This window comes from Arctopsyche grandis, chromosome 1 (genome assembly GCF_051622035.1).
Source record: "Arctopsyche grandis isolate Sample6627 chromosome 1, ASM5162203v2, whole genome shotgun sequence".
Taxonomy (NCBI): Eukaryota; Metazoa; Arthropoda; class Insecta; order Trichoptera; family Hydropsychidae; genus Arctopsyche; species Arctopsyche grandis.
This window is the reverse complement of record NC_135355.1, coordinates 40,810,391-40,822,930: the sequence shown is the minus strand read 5'-3', so window position 1 is coordinate 40,822,930 and position 12,540 is coordinate 40,810,391. Positions and strand designations below refer to the sequence as shown.

The 12,540-nt window shown below is 33.7% G+C and overlaps 1 protein-coding gene across 1 annotated transcript in view; it reads right to left on the bottom strand.

Annotated features, from left to right (window-relative positions):
- Positions 1-6,343: 6,343 nt before the first annotated feature.
- The window catches only part of LOC143917925 (neuroligin-4, X-linked-like), a 283,330-nt gene continuing 277,133 nt past the window's right edge, over positions 6,344-12,540 (bottom strand). The window contains exon 10 of the mRNA XM_077439556.1: positions 6,344-7,518. Coding sequence (XP_077295682.1) covers positions 6,344-7,518 — 1,175 coding nt within the window. The remainder of the gene's footprint in view (positions 7,519-12,540) is intronic.

Here is a 12,540-nt window from a genome sequence, read left to right as displayed (position 1 = left end):
TCGGCCGGTTATTAATTTGAGACTCAAGTCGGCTGCGAAGGGCGCTTTGATGAATTATGCAAATTTTTAATAATAACGTTTTGATCCCCCCCCCACACCTCTCCCCCTCTCTGCTCTGTTCGCGTATTCGAACGGTTTAGAATCGAGATGACGACTCACCTGTTTCGAGGAAATTCAGCAATTAATCATTGGACGGCCTCCCATAATTGATCGCCATCATCAACAGCATCTGGTTAATCAAGATTGAAAAGAAAACATGTACAAGCAGGCCTTCAGTAATGGCGGGATAATTTATTCAATATTCGGCGAGATCAATTCAATTTCACCGAGTAGCTTTTAAGATAAATAAATATTGAATTTCAACAATGAAAAGGATCAATTTTTATATCATCTATTTTATTGTATATATGTACGTATGTTTTAAAGATTAATTTCAAACAAAAAAAAATGGTGAGAGACTTTCAAAACTGATTATTTATTCAAATAACGTAGAATTAGTAAAGAAAATAATAATAAAATTTCAACCCTAAAATTTTTTATCGAATAAATTTCATCTCCTGTTTGATAATTTTCATATTAAATTTTACATTTTAATAAAATTAAATTAAATTTAGCCAAATCCCTAGGGAAATATATTTTCGCTGAAAATTTAATCCTATACTTTTGTTGCGTAGGGGTGGGTGATGGATCCAAATAAAAGGCCAATGTCGCTTCACAGCATTTATTGGGTGATTAAGGAGATCCACGTGCAGCCAGTGTTCAGTCCAGAATGCCTTGGTATGGCCTTGGTATGGTATGTTCAGTCCACAATGCCTTGGTAAGTACCGGCTTATAAAGGGCAGCTCGCTCAGTGCATCTTCCTCAATACGTTTGTTTACCTATTGTTATAGTCACGTACCAGATATGCAGTCCAACGGTCTCGCACTATCAGCTCTGAGAACTCTAGCGGGAAGTGGCTGGGTGCCGTTACCGACCACTAAGTCCATTTTGGGGTCTCCATCTCAACAGCACTTAAGCCTGGAGATAATCCTAGAAAACTTATTATAACGGCGGCTCCTTTTAGCATTTGCTACACTATAACAAGATTTAAGCTGATATATGAATAAATGTATTATTTAAAAATACATACATACGTATATTACGAGTTATACAGCAGTATAGCTCGGTGGTTTTGTTAATTCTTACCATAGTGGTTCCCGAGCTTAAGCCCTGGGCTGACCTCGATTCAAAAGAGTATTTCTGTAATGCTGCTGGTCAGACTTCGGTATTTATGACTTTAAGTCGATCGTTTCCTATCAAAGTTTGCAAACTTTTTCCGAAACTTTTCATTTCCCATATTTCTGACCTAAAATTTTTAATGTAATGGGTCTCGACCTTGAGATAGCTCAATTTGTGGATTTAGTTTCCTTAATAATAGGTTAAATGTCAATATTTGGAATCCTTATACCAAAGTAAGACTTATAAGACATGACCAAGCTAGCATAAAAGGGCTTGGTTTTAAGGCTATGAAATTCGGTTATAAGACTTTAGACCAAATATACACAATGCATGTTGAAAATAATTCAACCTCTGTAAATACTTTTTTGTACAAACAAAGCTCAGATTCTCAATATTTAATTATTTACATACATATGTAGTTTAAGTCTCTCGAGGAAAAAATTATATTTATTTGAAAACTATATTTATATTTATAAAACCCGCATAAATCATAAAAATCTTATTCTATGTAAAATTTTCAGGCTTTTTTTCTCTTTTAAAAACATTAAACATTGCGTTTATGATTTTGATTTGGATTTACGGATGACCTGACGCGCTAAAAATGTCGCGCAAAATAGTACTGCAAAATTAAATAAAAAAAGTTCGACCTAGGTTGTGTGTGTATATTTAAAATACAGGTATTCCTCGACTTACGACGGAGATACGTTCCTGAACCTCGGTCGTAAGTCGAATCCGTCGTAAGTCGAGGAATATATTTATATTTTTTTTCGGTGATTTTACTTACTTTTATTAATGCAGTAATTCAAATTAATTCATATTTAAATTTAAAAAAAATTAAACATCTACATCATCCGTACTTATTAATTATAAATTATACATCCTCATCACTTATCACATAAGTACAATCCATTTCTTCGTCTTCAGTTTGAGATACAGTGGTATGAGTTTTTTTGAAAAATGTGTCTAATTTTGTTTGAACAGTATCCTGTTTTTTTTTCTCTATATATTTCTTGGTAGCATGCGAGATTTTCTTTAATCCTGCGGTTCACATTTGAAAATCTTTCACTGTCTGGGTCCATCATTTCAAACTTTTGTATCCTTGATTAATTTAATTAAAAGCAGCAGCCAGTTCTTTCAATACAAATTTTTTCAGCGGTTCCGCAGATGTGATTGATTCATTTTCATCAATATCCTCTTCTGCAACCATTTGAGTTTCAAGATCTAATAATTCTGCATTGGTTAGATCTTCTGAATCATTTTTAAGAAGTTGGTTGATGTCTTTGTTTTCTACGTCAAATTATAGACGTTCACTAAATTGTACGATTAGGTTAGTAATATCCTCGACATTTTTTTCTTTTTCGTATATGCAAAGAGAAACGGGTTTAAATCGATTGATGAGTTTTTTCCATATTCCATACATACATGCTGAAATATCTTCTTAAGCCGTTAAAGGGTCCATCTCTTATCTATATTTCTTATATCATGAAGGATATTATAATTTTTCCAAAATTCTTGAAAAGTTTTTCCTTCTTCTATTGCTTCAATGCCTTGCGCAAATTTAATTTTTAAATAATGAGCTTTGAGAGACGCAATGGAATTCGCTTTTCAATCTTGTCATAGATCCAAATCACTGGTAATTTTTTCATTTGTTGAATGGGTCCGAGTCTTTTTTTATTTATTATTTTAAATTTGATAGACAAGGACCCTTTAACTGCTTTACGAATTTTTTCTTTATCTTTTCAAATAGTGGAGACCGTTGAATGTGACAATTTCAAATTATTTGCCAAGTCCATCACTTTTTTACCACTATCATATTGTTTTAACACTTCAAGTTTCATTTCCAAGTCTATCACCTTTTTTTAACAAGAGTTTCTTTATCAGTCATTATCACGTTTCTTTATCACACATTATAAATGTTCTTATAAATAAAAATTTGAGCACTAATCAACACGAAATTGAGAAAATAAACAAACAGTTATGTAACAAACAGTAACGACCGTATGAGTTTGTTACCGTCGTGCGACTGGTGACGAATCCCAAAAGAATGAGTCATAACTTAATTTTTAAAACTACTGCGATGTTTCATTTCTTCCGAAAGAGAATTCCCTGTTTTCATAACTTACATCCGCTTGAGATTTATCAATAAATTTTTGAAAAATAATTAATTATAATATATATAATTATAAAAATAAAAAATATATTATTTTTTTTCGGTCGTAAGTGCGAACCGTCGTAAGTCGAGGACGACATGTAGTCAAAATATCGTATTGCATTTAACATTTTCAAATTAAGAGCAATCCGTTTGTTTTTATTATATTTAATTACTAATTTTTCTTTAAAATTCTATTTTTGAATTCAGTTATTTTATATACGTTTAAAAAGTTTGAAGCTTAGGTTCCTGCAAAAACCTTTTTTGTTAATGTTGCGCCCGTGTGACTCCAATATCTAATTTTGAGACCGTTTTAATTTTTTTGGATACGAAATATAATACAAACGAATTTAATTTTGCCCTGCGCGGCTATGTCGGTGCGGCACTGTCGTGCACTGGATTATCTGCGCGGGATTGTCGTGTGTGTACGGATTAATCTCAACCCAACATGGATGCGATTGATATTTTTCGTCGAAAAAACATTTTAAAGTCAGAGCCTATAATAACTTCAGCAAAAACCTCATACTTATTTTAGAAAAATATTTTTTGCGACAAAGCGACGACCACTCAAACGTATATTTTCATAAAAATGTAGTATAAAATTATTTAATAAAAGCTTATAGAGTTATTTTTCGTTGGAACTTTTTTCTTTACTTTTTCAGGTTTCACGTTAAAATTTGAGCCCCATTTAAGTGTTGTCGGTATAAAAGGGATTTAAAGCGTCACGTTGTGAAGGCTTTGATATCCGACGCGAATTAAGATGACCGCCGCTTAAGCGAGCCGAGACCCCAAAAAAAGGCTTGAAAGGAGACTTTTTAATGCGCTAATGATTTTGCATTTTTTACCAAGCCAAGGGTGCGACCCTTCTGCATTTATGTGCGTGTTATAAGGGGGAGGAGTCGGTGTTTTGAAAGGCTTTTGGGCGATCCGATCCGACGGGTGGGGCTCGACACGTGTACGGGCGAATGTTAGAGATATCACCACAAAAGAAAATATTTAACCTTACGGGGATAAGCCTCAACTCGAGGATGAAAAGTCAACATAAAGAAAATTTGGTCCGTTATACGTGTGTATTTTCAGGCAGGAGATGCATACACGTCTACGCATTTTTTTTTACATTTTCATCGATAGCTTTAGTTGATTTTCTTGGTAAACTCTGGCAAAGTGGGGTTTTTTATGGTAAGCAATTGTTTACCTATTGAAAAGTCGGTAATCCAAATCCTGGCCAAAATTGAAAAATTTCTTCAATTTTCTTGTTGCTATACTATGTCTGATTTGTATGAATATATGTATGTATATCTAGTCGGAGATTGTTTTGCCTGACTATAATTATATAGCTGATATATTTATTATTCTGACAATAATGCATAAGAGTCTAATTGATCCAACTTCTGAAAATAAAAATCCAAATCAAATAAAAAAGCAGAAAATGGTCTTGCAAACAAAAGATACCTTTCAAATCTGATTAAAATTGCATTGTTCTTAGACGTTGCACAGTCTTATATATATTTTTTTTGTTATTTGCGGAAGGAAAAGGGGATTGTGTTGAAAAATGTCAGTTCCCCATTAATAATGGTAAATTAAAACGGCAATGTAAAATCCCACCGAGGAAAGCTTTCCTGGAAGCTTCCTCCGAAGTAGAGAATTTAACAATTGGCTCGAAAAACAATGACAGAATTTTCCTTTATCTAATTTTCCTGAGCACACCTGTGAGAGAGTCATGCTAGATTGAGAGAAAAAATTCAAAATGAAAAACAATCGTAAATAAAGTCCTTTGTGTAAAAATTTCAACGAAACAAAACAAGAGAAATTCGAACAAAAAAAATTTTTGATGTACATATAATATAATGAATAAATGAAACGGTCCAGTCTGTTTGGATTGTTTATTTAAATATTTGAAATTATCAATATGTTTATATAATTTCATAAACAATGATGTCAATATACACACTCGTATGTATATATAAACACATACATACATATGTTTATCGTAAATCTATATTTTATATACAAAAAAATAGTATCATAAAAACACGTTGCCGTCATTATTTTACATTGTAAATACAAAATAGTTTAATTCATATCAGTACATCGACAATTTTATGATTAATAAATGAGATTTCTATTTATATAGGTGCAACACAATTTTTATTTACTTTTTTTTAATATAATATTATGTAATATAATATTTATATATGTATATATATCCATCAATATTTTTATGACAATAGAATTTTTCAAACTGAATGAAACATTGGAAGAGGCCGTCAGAATGAGTAATATGTGTATACTTTTGCATTTTTATAGTTTTCGTATAAATTGTGCATTTTCATTTAAATTTATTTACATATGTTACAATCACTATACCAACCATATTCAGTGTAATAATGTATGTAGATAGTATATTATTGTTTCGTTTATACAAAATGAAAGTAATTAAATCGTTATATTTAAACTATCCACATTTAGATCATATTATTAATGTTTCAGTCAATTAGATGGTATATTATACTTTGGCAGTAAATCTTTAAAATATTTTTTTTTACTTTATTTTATTTAACATTTTAACGTTCAATGGAAATTATACGATGTAAATTTATCTATATATTAATATACAATATTCAATGTGAAATTTGTCGTTGAGCATATCGACCCATTCACATAACAGTCTGTCTCAGACACTCTTCAACATAAACAGATAACAATAAAAATATCTAGATGAAATGTCTCAACGCATTTTCCGAATTGAAAATGATTTCTCTAAGAATATGTAGCACGTCGTCAACGTCACCGACTGTGTGTATTAAATTCGATATCTTCGCGATTGAACACGATTTGACGCGACAAGTCGAACGCGTGCTGTAATATAACAAATAAAATTACATACTTTTTAAATACTGATCGAATGCAAATATTGACAGGTGTGTGCCCTTCACTTAATCTAATCAAATTGATTTAAAAAATAACGTATCACTATCACACTCGCATTTCGCTCATGGCGGCCTGCGGCAAGTTACTCTGATGATTGTCCCCGTTCGAGTTACTCATATGTCCGCTTTTGAAAGTGCCATGAGTGGCCCTCAAACTTTGAGTTATCGGAGGACTGTCAGGTCTCATGTGAATAGGTGGTGTAGCAGGCATGCTGAGGTGCATAGTAGCAGAGCCGTTCGGTGGCAGCAAGATGCCCTGTTGGTGCATCTCTGCAATCATGTTGGACGTGTTGAGCAAGTGCTGCTGCTGCTGCTGGTAGTGCATCGAACTGTTCTTGGGTAGGGTCGCCACTGAGGACATGTTGTGGTGCATGCCTGGGTTGGGGTTCATGCTCTTTTGGGTAGCCCTGTTCTTGTGGGGTAGGGTCAAACTGTTGCCCATCATGACGCTGGGACTCGACGGGGGCGCCTTAATCAAAGCTCCACTGTTGATCTGTAAAGTCGAATTTCCGCATAAGTGAGGACCTTTGAAATTGACGTCCGTAAACACCGGCTCTGTCGACTGCGATATATTCGAATTTTTCTTACTTTTTCCTGACTTTTGGGTCTGCGTTTCCACGTCTACTATCACGCTCGCGTTCTGCGAATGGTCCATGTGGTAGTGCGCGTGTTTTCCCGACAGCGGGTCGAAGCCGCTTTTCCCGCTGTAGTGCTGCATGTTTTTCACGTCTAATCTAGTCTTGTCTCTTTGATAGTAAACACCGGCGAATATGAGCACGTTCAGTATGAGCAGAGAGCAGCCTATGGCTATGGTGACACTTAGGGCTGTAGAGTAGGCTGCGTAGCCAGCTGCCTCTAGACTGGCGAGTGGGTCGTTGGTCGCATTTCCGTTCGACACTCCAGGTAGATTTCCCGGGACTAGTGTGACACAAGTGGTGACCACAGTGTCTGCTGTCGTTAGGGATACGTCGACAAATAGAGTGTTGTTGGCGATGGTCTGTTGTCTCCTGAAAGCATCTGTTGACGTTTCGTATGGCATGGCTCTCGATAATGGGTCTGGTCTTACGACACCATCATACAAGTCAGCGTCGTTATGGTTTCTGAATAGGTTGTGTCTGGCGACAACGTCTTCCATTCCAGCTCTGTGTAGCTCTGGTACTAGACGCAACCATACTGAGAGCTGGTGGGCTCTGAAGTGGTTCTTCATTCGTGGTTTCATACCTGTAAAAGAAAATTTTTCATCAGTCAGATTTACATTGAAGTGAAACGTTTGAAACGTGTGAAAGTGACTAACTAAATCAATGAAGGGGTTTGGTGCAAACGATCGAAAAACGCCAGACAGATTGAACCACAGATTAACTGGATGGTTGCTTTAAACGCAATTCTCGAATTCACGAATGAAAAATTGCACATCAGACGACGATTAACCTTTCGATGTACACAGATGCAATTATTAAAATGGTAATTATTAAAATTGAGTTGGATCTTTCTGGCGAGTTTTTAATAATTAAATAAGGAAAAATTCGGAACTGAAGTATCAGAAGCACAGATCGTATACAGGGTAGGTATGTCGGGACTTCGAGTAGATTTCACTTAGTGAAAGTGCGAGCAGTGCGCACGCATAAGGTACACGTGTCGTTAATCTGTGGTTCAGTCTGTCTGGCGCTTTTCGATCGTTTGCACCGCATCGCAATGAAGCTATTTATTTCAAACAAAAAAGAAAATCGGGTAAAATTCATGAAACTGGAAAATTTTCAATATTTTACATATTTAAATTTGCACACATACATAATATAAAATATAAAAAGTAGCAGTACAGTGAGACAAAAAAAAACAAATATAATATTCCATGTACGGTGAGCACCACGTGGTAATATAAAGCAAACAATAAGAAGAGGCTAAAACGAAAAAACTGGACGAACAGTCTGAACGATCAACTCGGACGATAGACGTCAAGAAGAAATATGATGGAGTGTTTTCAAACGTGTCTATTACGATTTTTTATCACCATCATAATGGTGGACGTCATTTCTACTTATATTGATGACCAAATCGAGCAAAATGGCAATGTATGAAAACGATCGGATAAGAGCCCAAATTTTTTTTGACTAGTGAACGTAAGTGAAGTTAGTAAACGCAAGTTTTTTTGACTAGTTTTGAACAGAAAATTGACAGAAATTGAGACATCAACCGAACAACACTAAGATATAGAAAAATCGCGCGATTTAAAAAATACGAATCTGGTAATAAAAAATGTTGTTTGGCTCGAGATTCGGAGATATGAGTTTTTAAAATCGCGCGATTTTTCTATATCTTGGTGTTGTTCGGTCGATGTCTCAAAATCTGTCAATTTCCTGTTCAAAATGAATAATGAAATCTATATTCGGGTATTATATCTTCCATTTGAAGAACTTTTCAGCTTTCAAATCTCTCTAAGTAGTCATCCAGTTCAAATCAAAAGTCAAAAGTACGTATTTTCATTTGGGATTTTTTCCCACTGTTAATACTATTTTATATTGAGTATTTTATATTGAAACGTATTTATTGGGATTGTGCTCTGGCAATAGTATTTTTTGTTTTTATTTAAAAGGGTTAATTGGAAGTGTGCTGAATTATAACATTTTTTAATACCAGATTCGTGTTCACTGGGCATAGATCTATGTATAAGAAAAGTCATATCTCGTTTCTGAACCAAAAAAAAGTCGTCATTTGTCAAACAGTGTAATTCAGTGTAATAATTCGATAATAGTATTTAATAATTTGATAATAATAGTTATAATTTGAGCCACAATTTATACAACCGGTGGCTCCAGAATCATCGTTCAACAATAGAATTTCGTCTATTCTGTAAAAAATTTGAGTTGTCTTAATATTAGAGAAGTGTCCTTAAGATACTGGTACAAATAAAAATGTGAAAAAAGTGAGGAAATGAATCTTCCCTGATAAAAAAAGATAAATCTGGAAGTCCAGACAAAAGACGCGTTCTATACGGTGTCTTCGTGCGTGCCTCGTGTGCCCATGCGTGCCGTGGGTGTCTTTGCGCGCCTTGTGTCCTAGTTTGGATGCAATTTAATACAATACGTGAATTTTTTTTTTATACCATATCCTCGTCACGGAAACAGTTTCATGGGGGGAATGGAGGAAACACGTCTTGTGACAGGGCCAGATTAGGCCTTCAAGTCTACGTGACATTTATCTCCGACCGACACTTAGCCGGCCGCGTAATAAAATTAACGTGCAGGCTTCGATCCTTTTTCGGGTTGTAATTAAGGCTAGATGGGGTCTCTTTTTCCATGTGACCGTCGTCGGACTTATGAGGGGATGTGTATCACCATAAACAGATCGAGGCCATGCTTGAGGATTAATTAATTTCGCTCCGGGGGTGACGAAAAAAATAGGGGTTGCAACCGTATCATTTTACCCTAATGAAGGCGGCCGTAATACGTTGTCGGCGCAAAGCACACGCGGATTTTCGGGTCTCGCAATCTCTTTTGAACATCCCTAATTCGGCTGTCGCCAAATGCGATAATCGTCTTTTTAATTTGATGAAATTTCTGGCAGCACTTGGGCCTAAAAATAATACCGATACCTCGATTTAAATAGTATATATGTCCCGATAAAACTCGTGGAAATTTAAGTATTAAGTACATAAACAAAATTGAAGTGTAAAATGCGCGCAAACTATTTATAGTGAACCAATCTATAATAAATCAGCTGATAACTAAAAATAATTGTATGTGATGTACATATGTATGTAAACTTATTGTAAAAAACTAAATGTATGTAAGCTTATTGTAAATCATATTAACAATTAGATACAACATAACTTCTTATTGAATACTTATCTCGCAGATAAAACTCCGTGAAGAGATATACTTTAAGCCGTGAAATGTCAGATTTGACACATTTGGCCATAAATCAATATATATCGTGTATTACCCTATAAGAAGCTACACGCCAAATTTGAAATTTATATATAAATATGAGAGTTAAAACTATAAATATTTATATATTGGAGATCACGAGAACCAATAGAGCAAATTTCATAAAATATAGAGTGAATTATAGGCGTTTAAACAATTAAAATCTTATATCGCCATATCAAGGCGAGCAGGTTGGAAGATACGGGACGAACGCTTATTAAACGTCAGGGAGATTTACTTTCCGCGTGTTTAAAACGCGTTGTATACGATATTTTATCTCCAACGTAATGGCAGACGATACATTAACGTGTATTGATGACCAAAATGAGCAATATGGCAAAGTATGTAATCGATCGGATAAGAGATAAAAATGATCACTGACACGAAAGCCATGTGAAACGTTAAGGAGGTATGTAATAAATAGCATGAGTTCGTTTCAGTTTCGCATTGCATTTTGGTCAAGAAATACAGCATTGTTCGTGCGTATAGCGGTTGGTAGAATTTAAATATTATATTTTGAAAGCGTTGAGTTCGTATTTTCAAATATTTCCATAAATAAAATTTTAATTTAAAATACGTAAGTTGTTGATAATATTTATTTATTTATGGAATACCTATATATTTTATATTAATGGATATTTATAATTTTAAGACGGTAACATTAATTGTCAACGTCATGTTATGGACAGGAAAACTTACAGTAATATTATTAAAGGCCTTGCATTGAATTATATTGTAATAATGTTATATAGTTTAATAAGCAATAATTTTAAAAAATAAAGAAATTATTTTACGTCCTTACTATCGACTATAGAGTCTCCGTTGAGTTAATCAACTAATAAATGAAAATTTAGTAATTTATTTATAAAAATCATACATTCGAAATAAAATTGTTGATTTGCACGTATTTTGATGTGTTGTGAATAAAACCGACTGTTTTCTCCGTCTCATACTTTTTTATTCTGATTTTTCTCCTAGATTTATTTGTATATGAAATTCATACACATATACTATTCATGTACTTAATTTTTATATACATACATATGTATATGTACCTGTTTAATTACCAATAATTCAATAAATTGGTAAACAAGCCATTTTGTAGTGATTTTTTAAATTACTTTGATTTATTTTATTTAGAAAAACGCTATTATTTATACTACTAACAATTTGACCGGTTGGCAAAAAAGTCGATCTTACTAAAACGGTTCAAGTTGGATTTGAAATTTTGAGTCAGAATCGGAATCGGTAAATTTTGGACCGACTCCATAGCTCTGCTATAGGAAAATACAATCCCTTGTATTTATACGAAGCCTTCGTCAGATGCAGATATACATATTACATATTTTATTTATTTTGTTTTACATAGATATGTACATACCGGGAAGGCTTGACAGGAAGACCACAATGCGCCCTCCTGGGCAATTAATTTCAGAAGCAAAATTTGAAAGCTTATAAAATTCACAATACTCTTTAATGATTGAAAAAGTGCAAAGAAGCCTGACTTGGTTTCCTTACAGAATATATATACTAATAGAATTTTACGTTTTTTTGCTCTGTTTCTTTTTATTTTATTTTATTTTTACATAGAAATATACCAGGAAGGCTTCACAGGAAGACCTCAATGCGCCTTCCTGGACAATTAATTACAAGCAATTCAGCATTTTATTATTACATAAATCAGTGTATTTTCAGAAGCCGAAGAACACGAAATATCAATTAATTAATTAATTAATTACAGAATTAATCCATTGAGACATCTGTGGATTTAGATTTGTGCATAATTTTTACAAATTGTACATACAATAAATACAGAAGATTTGTGACAAAAGGAAAGATGATTTTTTGCCAATTTTCAGGAATCGTTTCAATAATGATCAGATAAAATTGTAAAACTCTGATAAGAAACGATCGATTTGGAGTCACAAATACCCCCAAATTTAACCAATAGTATAACGGATCGAACCCACTGATCAATCCGTGCTAAACATACATGCTACCATTAAGCCATACTGCTGGCTAATATATATATTGCTGTTATCTTTTTCTAGCAATTTCAAATGAACACATTCAAAATTTTAATATGTCAATCAATGCCACGTTTGAAAATACACCTATGATACTTTTTATCATAAAAAAATTCAATATCCAATTTCGGAATATATTTCAATAAAAATTAACCATCTACGTGAATATGTACGTAGATAAAATCAATATTGAAATTTTCAACGTGGAAAATGCATTTCAGCGTCCGTGCGCGCGGCTTTGGAGCTTTGCGATGTAAAAACTTTTCGTTGAAAATTTAATAGTTTTTCCAGTG